Below are 15,972 nucleotides of genomic sequence, written 5' to 3'. Positions count from 1 at the left end.
CCTTAAATAGGTGTCAGTGTAATTTATGTCTACTTGAAGACCCCTTTATGCTATTTTTAGTTTAAATTAGAATCAGGCCTTTTGTGTTAGTAGATATGCAATTTTGGTGGCACGATAGTGAAATGAAATTTATGTGCAGCATAGAGGCTCTCGAGAGAGTACTATATTTGGTACATTCATCAGCTCCACAGAAGGGTTCCATCAGAATATTCACTCAAGATGTATGTATCCAATTTCCACAGAGCTCTATGGAAAAATAAACTTTTTATTTGTTCAAAGAAGAACTGGAAATAAGATGCAAGTTGTTACTGCTGAGGGTAATTAACCATTGGGATGGCTTAACTTGCTGTCACTTGGGATCTTTAAATTAAGGCTGGATGTCTTTCTAAAACAGATCAGCCACAAGTTTTGCAGCTTAATGCCGGAATCACTGGGTCATTCTATGGTCTGTGTTCTGCAGGAGGTCAGACTAGATGAACATAATGGTCTCTTCTGGTCCTTAAAAATCTAGAAAGCTGTGAAAAATTATTTGACATTGCCCAGGAACATATCTATTCCCAAAATTGCCAGAGACAGGGTAGGGAATTTCCCTGAAGCAATGGAAAAACATATTATTGTTTTTGTTCACAATACATAACTTTGCCATCAATGCAGCTTGAGCTGTGGTATACAGCTATATAATCTGTACCCTCTGTGACCCGTGCACCTAGCCTTCACAACAGCTACCAAAAAAGTATGTATTTTTCTTTCCTCATTGCTGGTTAAAGATGATATGTACTAACTTTGGAGATTCCCTCCAGGCAATATGAAAAAGGAAAAGCTCCCTGCACAGTGCTCAGAGAGTAGCTTGATAACGCCAGACAGCCATTGCTGGTCTGTGCTCTTCGCCCAAGGTTACAATACCGTATAAAATGAAATGCACAATATCTAGCTTGGATGTAGCCAGAGAAATGCCAAAAAATTGGAGACAAAAAATGCAAGTTTGAGTACATTTTGACAGTTTCTTCTTCTCCTTCTGATCACCTTCCTCCCTGTCTCATATCCTCAGGCATGCAAGTAGCAGGAACATGTCGGAGAGAGGGTTTCCCCGCTTATAGCCTTCCTACCCTCCCACGCAAGCTTTAAAACCCTCCAAAGTAGCTTTAAATACAAATGGGGGGGGGGAGGGAAGAGAGGCACTACCTAAATAATACCTAAACACTACCTAAATAATAATGTAATTGATGCTTGGCAGGAGAGGCATCAAATCATTACTCACACTCCTGCTGATGCTAACTTATCAGGAAGTACCAATGAAGTACAGTCATGTTTGCTTGTGTCTTATCTTGAACTTGTGGAGCTGTGGCAAATGACACCAGTTGAGGATCTGCCCCCTAGAGTCCAGATGTATTTTTTTAAGAAAGTATAAGAGAATTTCCAGTAGTGTCTTTGGGTTTTGCTCTACAGCTCTGTGGACATAGGTTGGAACATCAGGTTTTTTTTCTGAATCTCAGCTACACAGTTGATTGTAATCACCCTTAGTTCAGTAAATCTCATCCAATAATTCTGATCCTAGGACAAGAGTATGCAAATGGTGGACCATGGAAGTCTTAAAATACAGCCTGCAGTCAAATCAGATTCTGTCACATATACTCAAACTAGTATCTTACTCCTCATATAATCCCATTGAAATCAGTGGGACTGCTTGTCGAGTAAATTACTCCTCAGTTAGATTAAATGTGGCCCTCCACGTGGTTGGGAATTATTATCAGTTTTCAAGGTGAGGATAAACCCTGATAGGTTTTGCAGAAGCAAGAGTGTCCTGTCCAATGAAAGAGATCTGAGAGGATAGTACTGTATTTTTATTTCTGTTTCATCAGTGCCATCTGGTGAACAAAATAGGAAGTCTTTGTATTTGAAGAGAAGCTGTGGATGATAAAATTTGAAACCTTTTTTTTTTTTTTCTTTTGAGGCACCACGCCGCTGCTGAAACTGGCAGATTTGTATTTTCAGTTGCTCTCCAGCATGTAAAGCTGTATGTTTAAGACACTCACATGTGCACAAAAGTTCTAATTTTGCAAAGAGAGCCTATCAATTTCTTTCACTGTTTTCCATAATTTTCAACAGCTTTTGGGACGATATTTAATGGATGAGAGAAGTAAATATCCATTATTATCAAAAACCTAATGGAAGTATAAATCTAGCCATAAACTTCTAAGCCTCTTATTAAATGAAATCACAGGGTTATAATTAAAGTAATTGGATATGGATACTTATTTTTCTTATCTGTGTCGTACCAAGTATTTTCCTGGAGAAAGGTCCTGAGTGTTTGACTGTTTCTATTAAACTAAATGCATAGCAGGCTGCTACAATAGTTTGTGTCTATACTGCATTACCCATTACCTAATTCCTAAAACACACCACTTTATCCAATAGTACATAAAAATTACTGTAATCAAGATCTGTACCAGTAACTTAGAAGAGGTGCTTGGATTTTATTCATTATATTTTCTTACGGTAGCTACCAAGTTACTTGATAAATTATGCTTGAGATTTTTAATCATGAAAACCCAAAATGATTATCTGGTACACCTAGTTTTTCATTAAAAAGAAAGATAGTCTTGTCTACTTCCCTAATAGATGTATTACACTGTTATGCCAAGTCTGATAAGCTCTGAAGATAATATTAAACCGTTTTAAAATAGCCAACCATATTTAATTTTCATTCACACATATTGACAATGGCAAAAAATTGGGGAATCAGTAAACCTATGCTAGCTCACAAATCCCATCAAATGGAAATGCTGACACTGCAAATCCGAATAATGTAGACATCAGTGTTCAGTTGGGGAATGATTACAGCATAAATAAGAGAAGGTACCAAAGGTGCTTGCATTCCAAACTCTGAGCAAGTGTAAGCCAATGGAACCAAGCCACTACCACTTTTGTTAAACTCCAAAGTAAGACTCAGCAGGGATCTCTGGTACAGGAGCAGCAGGTTTCTGAGTGTTTCAAATCCTCTCGAAAGTCATGGGATTTAAGATTTCGCCATAGAATTGAATTGTTTGAGTGCTGGCGAAGGAACCAAATGGGAGGTGCCTGCTCCAAAAGGAAAACGGGTGACATCACAAATATTGCATAATTAAGTGCTGCTTATTAGGCTGGCATTTAGGAACCCCAGTAAGAGGACAGGGGCTGACTGTGCTAGATGTGCTACAGACCAATAACAAAAAGACAGCTCCTACCCAACATCACTCACTCAAATTTGGCCCAGTTAGCCCTCTGCCATGATGAACAGCACCCCACGAAGCAGCAGGACGAGCAGCCAGTCCAGCAGAACCACAGCATAGCTAGCCTGGTGTGGTGAGCGAGCTGTGCGGCAATTTGTTGTTGTTCATGAGACAGTAGGGGCCCATAAATGTATGGGGCCTAGGACCCACTGACGGATTAATTGAGCCTTGAGTAGGATGCCAGAGAAAACTGGATTGGGGCCTGGAGGGGATTTCAGCTTTGTGTAGGAGCCTGCATAACTCTACATACCCCTCAAAATGGTTTAATGGGGAATTAAGTAGTGCATAGGCCCTGTGCTGACTCTCTGCATTTGACCCAGAGAACAAATCTGAGGGGGTGTGGGGGTGTTCTAAGGATAGGTATCATGTGATGGTGCAAATACTTATTCAGCCTCTGAGAATGCCCCGTGTGAACTAGAGCCCGGATCCTCAAAGATATTTAGGTTCCTAAATACATTTGAGGGTCTGGGGCTAGATGTTTCTGGAAGCGTAAAATGTCTGAGTCTGAGCTGGATGGTTATCCGGTGAATAGAATCACTGAGTAGCCTCCCTCTTGACAAAACCTGACTCCATGGTACTTACTAAACATTGTGTGTGTATTTGTGTGCGTGTGTGAGAGACAGCTCTGCTTTGTCTCTATATTTCTTCCTGTGAGGCAGTTTCTTAAATAAACGTGCAGACAGGTGGCCAGTGTAACCTTTTCAGTAGGTTTACAGAGATAAATGGTCTAATAATTTCTATAATGGAGGTGTTGACACTTCAGGTCTTTTCTTCCTGCTGTTAAGATGAATACCTTGAGAAACTGCTTCTGCTGTAGAAGGATTTTGTTTTCCCTTTTGGAACTTGTTAGTCTGAAACTTTTGTGTGTCTGTATTCACCCTGGCTGCTATTTTCCCGAATGCTGGGGATGGTCATAGAACAGTTGCCAAAGCATCGTGCAAAGAAAGCATATAAGTATTTTACAGTTGGACCCAGGTGTGACCTTGTCTTTATTACTGAGAGGCAACCCTTCCCAGCACACCTGTTCCTCAGATCAAGATGGAGCATTGCATGCTGAGACCTCTCACCCTTCTGGCTGTAGTTCCCTATTAAAAGAGAAGAAAAATACATTCTGCTCCTTTTAATGCAAATTCAAGGCTCTGGAACATTTCTGATGTAACCCTTGGTTCAGTAAAGGTCAGGCACTCCTGCCGTGTTAACAGTGTACACCATGGGGCAAGTACCTTTAATCATAAGGCTAACCCCAAAATCCTTGGAAAAGTCAGCTATTTTGATGCAAGGGCCTTTAGTTAACCCTGAAAATATCACTTTGTTCTTCAGCCCTTTTCAAGAAGCAGTAATAGGAATGGTGTTAGGCACTGGAAATCATTTGTTGATGCTTTAGTGACATGCCCCCAGATGTCCCCAAACATAGGTGGTGCAATGTGTACTGACATCACATTACAGCCGTTTATTATTGGGTGATCCCTGTTATGTTCCTGTGCCTGGGTGACTGGTCTCCCCCAATTCACTTTTTAAGTGCCTCAAAATGCCCAACAGGGCTGGGATTTTCAAAGCTGGTGAGGAGATTTGGATACACAATTCTTTTTAAAATTAATAGGAACTGGGTATTGAATCTCTCTAAGAATTTCAGCCAACAATTTTAGTGAATATGGGTTTCTGTGGTTTCGTGCTGTAAGTGACTAAATAGATGCAGTGGATTTGTAGCCTGAAAAAAGACCAGCATGTCCTACATTTTCAGGAAATGCAGTGCTGTGGGATATAAAACTGTAGACCGAAGATCAAAAGCTAACTGTCACTGCAGCATTATTGCCTCTGGATTAACTTTACAATGGTCACATATTATGATGTTTGGGTATTACTTTCTCTGTGTAACAGCAATCTGGTTTGCTCACTTTTTATTCTTGTCACAGTGTAAAAAAGAAGATTTTTTCAGGGAATTCCATGTTCCCATAAGGTGGCCATTCCTTTATAATGAATGATACATCTGTTACATTAAACTCTTTCTGGCCTAGAGTGATATTAATAGGGACACTTGCAGCAGTGGGCTATTGCCCAAGTCTCAGTAGTAGCCCATCCGAGAAATAGCTGGGTAGAAGCCCACAGTAAACAGATGTTAGTGTCCATGCCAAGCTGTAAAAAGTCCCTGGTCAAGGGAGCGTTGTACCATGTGCGTGATGTACAGCCTAAGCCTCCGTACTCTTTCCAATAAAAAAGGAAAGGTATCTAGAGACACAAAATCATTCTAGCTTGTATTATATACGTGCACCTGGTAACATTAATCAGCATCTCCCTTGCCAAGTTTAAGAGCACTAAACATTTATTGCCACACTCAGTTTTAATTTGTGGGTAGGGAAAAAACTACATCCAGATCTCTGCCAGAAAGAGAGATCTCTAAGACCTTTTGTATGAGCCCTCTCCCATTGTTTTGTATAACCTTGAGATGATTCCCTTTGTGGAGTTCTCCCAGGAAAGTGGATTTAAATAACCAACAGGCTTTTAACAGAGTGAGGTTTTCATGAAGAGAAGCTGGTATGGTGCCTATATTGGAGAGCCTGAATAAAGGCATAATCCTTCCCAGCTTGTATCCTTGTTCGTTCTGCCAACATTAACTCTTCTCTGACAGAAGAGTAATACTTTATCATATCCTACCTCCTCAAAACTTTCTATTACCTGTCATGGGCACTGCTGTCGGAGACCTAAGAAGCTCAGTCAATTTAGTTTATGCAAGAGAAGGGTTAAGAGGTGACTTGATCACAATCTACAAGTACCTACATGAAGAAGAGATGTTTGATAGTAATGGTTCTTTGATCTAGCAGTAAAAATCAGAATGAGGTCCAATGGTAAAAAGCTGAAGCTAGATAAATTCCAATAAGAAATAAGATTCAATTTTTTTCACCAGCGAAGGTAATTAACCATTGGAACAACTGTCCAAGAGGTGTGGTGGATTCTCCATCACTTGAAGTCTTTCAATCAATACTGGGGGGGCAGGTCTACTCTTAAAAAGCTTAGTGAAGATGCTACTACACTGACAGGAGAGCTTCTCCCATCAGCATAGTTAATCCCCCTCCGTGAGAAGTGGTGGTAGCTATGTCAACAGGAGAAGTTCTCCCGTCAACCGGGCGCTAGCTACAATGGGGCTTAGGTCAGTACAACTGCATCGCTCAGACCCCTGAGCCACATAGTTATACTGATGTAGGTTTGTAGTGTAGACCTGTCCTGGATGCCTTTCTAAAAGGGATACTCTAACCCAATCAGAATTATGGCTTACGGTAAAGATTACTGGGTGAGCTTTTATAGCCTGTGTTATACTGCAGGTCAGACTCAGTGATCACAGTGGTCCCTTCTGGCCTTAAAAATCTGGGATTTCATTAGACTAACACTATCTGCATCTAGCCTGTCTTTGATAAAGCACACCTCAGGCTTGCTTTGAAGAGCTGATGAGAAGACTGTTTGACCATCTATTTAGAATGGTGCTTAGCAATGAGGGGCTGGCACACTTTGCTTCTTGTTTACCATTCCTTTAGGCAAACAATAGTGTCAGGGTCAGACATGCTCAATGGTCATTCCGTAACTTGTCTGGAGTAATTTTGCGTAACTTATTTCGAGTCAGCACGTGGTCTATTGCAATGTAGCAACCAGATTCTGCCAGGTACCCATTATATCTCATAACTTTCCCCCAGGATGTTCTTTTATGGTTAGAATTAGTAGACAGAAGATAATACTTTCTCCTCTAGCATAACCAACTCAATCTAACTTAATTTAGAGAGACTTAAGTTTCTCATGTGAATGTTGACAGCCAATGGATCTGGGAAGGCAGAAGAGTATAGCATTTGGTAAAGATTAAAGAACGCTTGTCAGACAAGGTCTAGGAGAAAGTGCTGTCAGGCATCCCTGTCTGTACAGCTGCCATGCTCCTCCTTTGCCTTTGAAGACATTCTCCTATTGTTGCAACAGACATGGAAAATTATGTGGGGGGGAGGAATACATTTTAAATCCATTTTTAATAACCCAGCTTCAGTCCTCAGCCGCAGATACAGTGAATAGGTTATAACATCCGTGCAGGAAGAGCTTAGAAAACAGAAGTGAAGTCTGAAGGAGTCATATGTAAGGCTCTGTCATGTGAAGAAATGGCATTACTTACCTGCAGTAGAGGCAAGGAGACAGCGGAACAAGAAGGGAGGTGTGAAACTTGTCTCTGTGTTGATGTGAGCTGGGGGTCAAGGCTTTTAAAAGCTTAGCCTAATCGTATTCTTTCCAGCATGACTTTGAACAAATACATTCAGCCTGTCAGCTCTGTCAGGTTTCCAGCATTGAGCCAGAGACACCTGCGTGTGACTGACTCACCCACTAATTCCGTAGACACAGCCTCCCTTTGGATAAACCTTTCACCTGACACATCTTTATCTGGTTTTGCTGTGTCACGACACTGCTACCCTTGAGACTCATGCAGACAGTAGCTCCTGCTTTAACCTGACAGCCCTAGCATAACCAGCAGTGAAGAACACCTAAAGTAACACTTCCTATTCTCAGAGCTGTGCTGAGAAAATGTTGATTTACACCCAAGGACAGGAACAAAGCACTGGAAAGGTGCGTGCCCCATAAAAATCACACGCTATTAGAATGTTGTCAAACATCATGTCAGGCTACAAAATATCATGAGATTGGCTTACAAAAGCATGAGTTTTTAAAACAAATGAGTTGAACCCTGTATATATTGTTTTGACTTCTGCTTTCTGAGCCTTGAGGATGCACTTGGATCACATTTTCAAGCTTTTTTTTTTTCTGCTAGAAGCTTTTTTTTTTTAATGAGAGATGAGTTGGGGATTGGCCCTGCTTTGAGGAGGGGGTTGGACTAGATGACCTCCTGAGGTCCCTTCCAACCCTGATATTCTATGATTCTATGAAACTCTCGTGTATTCACATGACTAGGGCCCTGCATGGATAAAAATTTTGTATCCGCAATTCCCCCAAAATGGGTCTGTGGATATAAAGTGGATACCTGCAGATTTGCAGGGCCGTGAATCCAGGAGCTGGGGCTTTACAAAAGACACCCCATACTGCCAGGATCGCAGTAAATTCAGGAGAGTTGGCGAGGCTGCCTGAGGAAGGCCGAATCAGGATTTGCTAAATGGGGGATATCAGTTTAATATCAAATACAGCCTGGGACCTGGTAGGATACCCTGCCTTTCCATTCCCTGATATTGGCTGGACAAGCTGAAAGCGAAGAGTAAAAGAGCCAGAAATCTCTGCTGGGGGGCGGGGGCGAATACAATGCATAATGACAGGTTTCAGAGTAGCAGCCATGTTAGTCTGTATTCGCAAAAAGAAAAGGAGTACTTGTGGCACCTTAGAGACTAACCAATTTATTTGAGCATAAGCTTTCGTGAGCTACCGCTCACTTCATTGGATGCATAAAGTGGAAAATACAGTGAGGAGATTTATATACACACAGACGATGAAAAAATGGGTGTTTATCATACACATTGTAAGGAGAGTGATCACTTAAGATGAGCTATTACCAGCAGGAGAGTGGGGTGGGGAGAGAGAGAAACTTTTGAAGTGATAATCAAGGTGGGCCATTTCCAGCACATTTCCAGAAGTTAACAAGAACCTCTGAGGAACAGTGGGGGGGGGGGGGGGGGGAGGGAGGGGAGGAATAAACAAGGGGAAATAGTTTTACTTTGTATAAGGAGTCAACTGCTCCCAGTCTCTATTCAAGCCTAAGTTAATTGTATCTGATTTGCAAATTAATTCCAATTCAGCAGTCTCTCTCGTTGGAGTCTGTTTTTGAGGGTGTTTTTTTGGGGAGACTTGTGACTTTTAGGTCTGAAATAGAGTGACCAGGGAGGTTGAAGTGTTCTCCAACTGGTTTTTGAATGTTATAATTAATGAGCCTCTGATAGCCACACCATCAGTCACACTATCAGAGGCTCATTCACCTGCAATGTGATATATGCCATCATGTGCCAGCAATGCCCCTCCGCCATGTACATTGGGCAAACTGGACAGTCTCTACGTAAAAGAATAAATGGACACAAATCAGACATCAAGAATTATAACATTCATAAACCAGTCGGAGAACACTTCAATCTGTCTGGCCACTCGATTTCTGATCTAAAAGTGACTATTCTTCAACAAAAAAACTTTGAAAACAGACTCCAAGGAGAGACTGCTGAATTGGAATTAATTTGCAAATTGGATACAGTTAACTTAGGCTTGAATAGAGACTGGGAGCGGTTGAGTCATTATACAAAGTAAAACTATTTCCCCTTGTTTATTCCTCGCCACCCCCACCCCCCCCCCCCACACACACACCATTCCTCAGACGTTCTTGTTAACTCCTGGAAATGGTCTACCTTGATTATCACTTCAAAAGGTTTTCTCTCCCCCCACACCACTCTCCTGCTGGTAATAGCTCATCTTAAGTGATCACTCTCCTTACAATAAGAAAAGGAGTACTTGTGGCACCTTAGAGACTAACCAATTTATTAGAGCATAAGCTTTCCTGAGCTACAGCTCACTTCCTCAGATGCATATCGAGGAAGTGAGCTGTAGCTCACGAAAGCTTATGCTCTAATAAATTGGTTAGTCTCTAAGGTGCCACAAGTACTCCTTTTCTTTTTACGAATACAGACTAACAGGGCTGTTACTCTGAAACCTCTCCTTACAATGTGTATGATAAACACCCACTTTTTCATGGTCTGTGTGTATATAAATATCCTCACTGTATTTTCCACTTTATGCATCCCATGAAGTGAGCTGTAGCTCACTGAAAGCTTATGCTCAAGTCTTTAAGGTTAGTCTCTAAGGTGCCACACGTCCTCCTTTTCACAATGCATAATGCCTCTGCTGGGGCTGGCCTTCTCAGGCGGCTTGGGGGCTGACCCCGTGTCTCCATTACTGGTCCTTATTCATGCGCATTTCTGCAGTCTCTGCTGTGCGGGGTCCTAGGGCATGGGACTAGAGAAGGGGAGGAGGAAGGAGAACACCGTGGGAGGGGGCTGGAGCTGGAGGGAAGGGACCCGGGTGGAGACCAGCCCCCTGCCCCTCCTCCGAGCCGTGCTCGCCCCAGCGCGCAGGGGGAGGCGGAGCACGGGCTGCGATTCAAGCGTCCATGGCGGGGCAGGGCTCCGAGCCTGGCGAGCTCAGCGACTCCGAGCTGCTGCGGCTGCTGGAGGAGGCGGGGGACGACGCGCTGCAGCCGGGGTAGGCGCTGCCCGACTCTCCCCAGCTTCGGGGGTCGCCTGTAAACCGCCCCCCCTCACCTCCAAAGCCTAGGGGGGCGGCAGCTCCCGGAGCTCGCCCCCACCCCCATGCTGCATCCCAACTCCAGCTTGCTATGGCTCTTCCCCGGTAACCCCCGGAGGGCTTCTTTGGCTGCTCCTAGAAGAGCTGCACCCCCCCCCCCAGGCCTCTGGGAAGCAGCCCCCAAATTGGGCTGCATCCTGGGTGCTTGCCAAAGCAGGGTAGGGTCCTGTACCCCCTTCGCTCCCGAAGGCAGGGGGCAGCGAACTGGCCCCCTGCCTTAAACAGGGCTGGGGGGGAGCCAAGGCTTGTAGCCTCCCCAAGGAGTCCTGAAGATCAAATCTCCATCCGAGCAATTGTTCCCTGCTCCCAGCATCTAGATTCCTAACTCAGGGAGACTTTCCTTTTGCTCCGGGGCTGAGCTGGACATCCGCATGGGAGGGTGTGAGACAGGTCCAAACTTGCCCTAATCTGGCTCATGCTCACTGAAAATAAACGACTGCTCCTTACTGGGGTTTTCACAGAGGACAGTAGGAACTATACTAGTGTGTCCCTAACTTGGCACAGACTTTAAAGAGAGACTGACATCGCTCATCAATTTACTATTTCATCTTTGTGTAGTGGCTTTGCCGGCGAAACTTACTGTGCAAACTGCAAAACAGTTGTATTTTTAAAGTACTCTAGAGGGGGGGAAACAATTTAATGTATTTCATTATAGACACTCTGGAAAGCCAAACTCCTCAAGTGACCTGCCTCTGGAATCCGGGAAGATGAAAAGAAAGAGAGCACAGACTCCCCTGGAAAAATATGGCCTGAACTACCTTTGCGTGACTGATCTGTCCACTCAGAGTTGGTGCGAACAGCAAATGGTTTATGGGAGGGAGCTCCCTCAGCAGCAGGCACCAGAGACAGTCGTGTTATTAAACACAGGGAAGAGCATACATCTAGCAAGAGGTAAAACTACCAGGATGTTGCAGTAAAAACTTCCATTTTGTTTTCTTTCTCCCCAGCCTCTTCTGTGTAGTTTATTATACAGTGCGTTGTTTCATTATGTTTTCTGCAAATATTTTGGAAAGCTTTAATATGTTTGTGAACAAATTAATTTACTTGTAATGTGCTGGGTCAAATTCTGCCCACAGCTACACCTATACAAATCTATTGATATCAGCAAGGATGCAAAGGTATAACAGTAAGCTGAGTTTCACCTTCTAGCTTCATAAGAGTCACCCAAAAGCATATACTTGCATTAAAGAGCAGTATAACAGACACTGCATTAACTATCCTACAATGCCCACTTCTGGACTATAATTTACGGGTGTCCCTGGAAAAAAGAAAGTGTTCCTTGTAATCCTCAGTGGATTGATATATTGCACCAGGGTTGAGGAAAGAGGCCTAATTTTGTATCGTTTTCTAAAATTGGTGATTATTTTCACAGAGAGGGCACTGGACTGGGGGTCAGGAGACAGGGGTTCTTCTATTCCTGGCTCTCCAACTGATCTGTTGAGTACCCTTGGGTACTCATCTCTGTACCTGATTCCCTTCCCACCTGTTGTCTATCTTGTTTATTTACACTGAAGCTCTTTTACCATGCTTCATGGTGCCTTGCACAATGGGACCCAGAGATGATTTGCAGCCTCGAGGCAGGACTGTGATAAAAAATAATTATTGTTTTATCTCTTTTGAAACCAGAACTAGAAGTTCATGATGTAGTGAAAGTACATACGACCAGCAAGGAAGATTCGTGGGCGATAAAAATACTGAATCTTCTTTCTGTGATTCCAGTTCTACAAGCAGGTATGTAGGCAGGCAAAAGGTATTGTCATACTTTTTTTATCTTTGTTTTACTCTGTGTGTGTGTGAGAGAGAGAGAGAGAGAGTTTATATATAAAAATTTGTTGTGATCTTTGTGCTAGCTTGAAAGGATAACATTTAGAGATTGTCAAGACAAAAATATGTATTTTAAATTCCCTTGCCTGAATTTCTAATAACCACCTTAGATTATTAAAACTGAAACTCCTTGGGGAGGCATGCAAGCATTCTCTTAATCAGGTGTCTAAATGCAAATTCTTAAAATGCATCTTAAAAAAAAAATGTAGTACAATTCCAAGAAGTCTGCAGTGTTACTTAAATCTTCAATCAAAAGCCAGCGAGCCTCATAAAATGTATGGGTATCCTATTTTGTATTCCAGGTGGTTGCGTGCGGGAGCTTCCAGTCTTTGGAATAATAGAAGATGTCTTCCTGATGGGAATTATTGATGAGCTGTGCTATAGTGCCAAGGGAGAGCTGGAGCTGAGAGAGCTAAAAACCCGAGGCCTACCTTTTATGCCTTCTGGAGCACAGAAAAAGAAAGATTATTTCCAGGTGGGTAAAATATGTTTAAATCCATAGAAGGGTCTATCCAGTGACAAATATTTGCTCAGAAAACAAGCAACTGATGGGTTCCTAAAGAAGTACTGTAATATAATGACTTTTTGTATTTATATTGTCCCTCTTACACCAAAAACACTCTACAGATTATTGTACAATTTATATGTGAATTGCAACCATCTCTGGAATGAAAGAGAACAGTTGTTTGAGAGCCAGCCACCATTTTACACAGCTGTTTAGGACGAAGTATTTAGTTGAAACTAGAAGGGGAACTCCATGTAGGTGGAGTGTAACAACCCAAACTGGAATTCAGACCAGGCATCAGCGTTAACAACCCTTCTCTTGGGAAAAGTGTCCTAGGATCTTCAAAGACAGGTTTTCAGGACACTGGTTTAGCATCTCATGCAAAAGATAGAACTCCAGCAATCCATGGCCCCCCCAGATCATTGGTTCAATGCTGACTTGCAGAGACATACATCACCTACTAGACTATTGCCATCAAATCCCACAGCACTTGGATTGGTTGTGCAACATTAAGTTTTTATTTTAACTACAAGTGCACCCTATTCATGTAATTTGAGATCTGCTTTCAGCTGAGTATCATCAAAGTTGCCTAAAGGATTTATTTGGCTGCCTGCTTCCCATTTAGAATTCGGGCAGCTGTGAAAACCCCACCTTTTAAAGTTCAGCTGATTAAGACTCATTCTATCAGACTCGCGCCTCAATTTTGAACACACTTTATTTACACCTAAAAATGTACATGCAAATAACTTCTATTACTAGCTCCTCCACATTTTCCTGGGCGATTCATTTATTTGGAGCTGACATATACCCTTACGGAGAGGGGCATTTCTATGTATAATACACTCGGCTTTCAAGGAAGTATTGCACTGAGTAGCCTGATGATTTAGGGCTGGAGTTTCCAGTGAAGTCTGAGGCTATGCCTACCCTCTGAGAGAGGGGGCGGATTCCCAGCTCGTGCAGACATACTCACGCTTGCTCTCATCTGAGCTTTAATTAGTGGAGCGTGGACAGCAGCAGATTTGGCCTGCCGCTCGGAGTACAAACCCCTCTGAACCTGGAGGGTATGTACTCATGGCGACTAACCTGTGCCATGGCTGCCGGTGTTGCCCTACTGTTTTTAGCATGCTAGTTCAGGTGAGTGAAAATGGAGTATGTCTATGCAAGCTGGGAGTCCCACCCCTAGCTGTAAGTGTAGACATAGCCTAGGGGAGTACAGCCCAGCTTGTCACATTCTATAACGCATTTTGCTATAGTGGGTTGCTTATTATCTTCCCCCATTTCAGGTCTGTCTGTATAAATACATTTTTGATGCCATGGTGCAAGGACAACTGAAACCAGATGTTATCACCAGTCACATCCATCTGAGGCCGGAGCAGCCACTGGGATCGCACATTAGGGAACACGCTCAGAAAGTAGGCTTCACGGTAACCTGCTTTGGGGACCTCCTGGAGCTGATGTATCTAAACATGACGCTCTCCGACATCCCCAGCATTGACTGTTTGAAAATCGAATACAGCCACCAGGAAAGTAACACCCTGCTCGGGACAGAGGTGGTTCAGTTTGAAGAAGAAAAGGTGAGAGAGAGAGCACAGTACTACCTTGCTTACTGGAAAGGACGAAGGGAGGTACAGGGAGTGGAAATTGAGGAAGCATGGAAATGCCAATCATGTAGCTACTCAGAGATCTGTGATTGGAGAAGGAAAAGGGCAGAAGGGCCTGAACAGAGAAGTGGACCAAAGAAGAGTAAATGAAGACAACCCTGTCCTCCCGGAAGGAGGTTCCACCTTACTGATGTGAAAATGTGTGTGCACTCAATTCACAGGGTTAACCAGTCAGAATGGAGCGGAGCATAAGAGTGGGCCAAACCTATCACTTTACTAAGCAGAAGTCGTTGCACCAATGGTGAATCTGGCAGTGTTTTCGTAATGTGACATTTTAAGTGCTCTTAAGAAAATACTGTTTTAGATAGTATCTGTTGTTACAGAGGTGTAGCCTAAGGACCAGGCAAGCTGTGCAAGTTGCTGCACTTCTCTGAGCCTCCATTTCCCCATCTATAAAATGGGGGTAAATGCCTACCACATATGAGTTCTTTGAGGGTTATGTAATTTTATCTTGGTGAAGTGGTTTGAACATGAGAAGCACAATGGGTTTTTTTTATTTCCTACTGCTATAAACTCTTATGTAGAGAAGGTTCCAAACCATAACCCCACATCCGAACACACACAAACTTGGTGCTTCATCTTTAGTTTCTTTGGAGTAACTCATCGCTTATCCGTCTTCTCTGTCTGCTCTCCCAAAGATCCTATATCAGCCATTCTTTTAATAAGATTGAAGATGAACCCAGCTCTCTCTCAAAACCCATTAGTGCTACACCGGGGCATAGTGACATGAAGGCTGGAATTTTTCAAAGGTTGCCTGAATTTGGCACCTAACTCCCTTAGGTTCCTTTGAAAATCTCAGCTGAAGGCCCAGCCCTGCAAGGTAACTGTACGATGCTAAGTACCCTCACTCCGATTGGTATCAGTGGGAGTTGTGGTCATTCGTTGCCTTGCTGGGTCAGCCTCTTAAAAGTCAATCTGATTCCGTTCCTTGTGTAAGCCTTTAACCTTTTCATGTGTTGTCAAAATTACGTGGTCTAGTAAGTAAGTAATTGAGAATCAGATGACTATTTAACATATTACTGGATTATCTGTATCAAGGAAAGTGTATTGTTTTTAAAATGTTTTAAGTATTTTACTGTGTAATAACGAAAATTCTTAATGGTGGGGGAAGAGGGGTTGTTTGGTATGTGTGGGGTTTTTTTACTATTGAAATCAAATGAATAGAAACTTTCACTGTTTCCACAGAAGGAAATTATCCTGTTAATTGAAATTTGAGGTGGGGGGCACGGGAAATAAACCCATTTCTCCTGTGTTGGACTAAAAACAACCAGTTTTGATTTTGTGTGTGCAAGGGGGAGTTCATTAGGAAGGAAAGATATAACTACTGCAAAACTTGTGAGGTTTAAATATTAAAGTTAGAAGGGAATGCTCATCCATTGTGAGCTGTGTCCTCAACTGGTGT

The 15,972-nt window shown here is 42.8% G+C and overlaps 1 protein-coding gene across 4 annotated transcripts in view; it reads left to right on the top strand.

Annotated features, from left to right (window-relative positions):
* The window catches only part of EXO5 (exonuclease 5), a 491,361-nt gene extending 475,419 nt beyond the window's left edge, over positions 1 to 15,942 (top strand). For 3 of the 4 annotated variants that reach the window (XM_084651337.1, XM_084651336.1, XM_084651338.1), the window contains 4 exons: positions 11,236 to 11,471; positions 12,207 to 12,311; positions 12,707 to 12,879; positions 14,193 to 15,942. In XM_084651337.1, the coding sequence (XP_084507463.1) occupies positions 11,288 to 11,471; positions 12,207 to 12,311; positions 12,707 to 12,879; positions 14,193 to 14,660 (930 nt within the window). In that variant the 5' untranslated portion in view covers positions 11,236 to 11,287 and the 3' untranslated portion in view covers positions 14,661 to 15,942. Of the gene's footprint in view, positions 1 to 10,327; positions 10,479 to 11,235; positions 11,472 to 12,206; positions 12,312 to 12,706; positions 12,880 to 14,192 lie in introns of those variants that run through there. The other variant, XM_084651335.1, reaches the window with a different exon arrangement.
* Positions 15,943 to 15,972: the final 30 nt, after the last annotated feature.

The sequence above is a fragment of the Lepidochelys olivacea genome, assembly GCF_965140295.1.
Source record: "Lepidochelys olivacea isolate rLepOli2 genome assembly, chromosome: 17".
Lineage (NCBI taxonomy): Eukaryota > Metazoa > Chordata > Testudines > Cheloniidae > Lepidochelys > Lepidochelys olivacea.
This window is presented reverse-complemented; position numbering and strand designations above follow the sequence as displayed.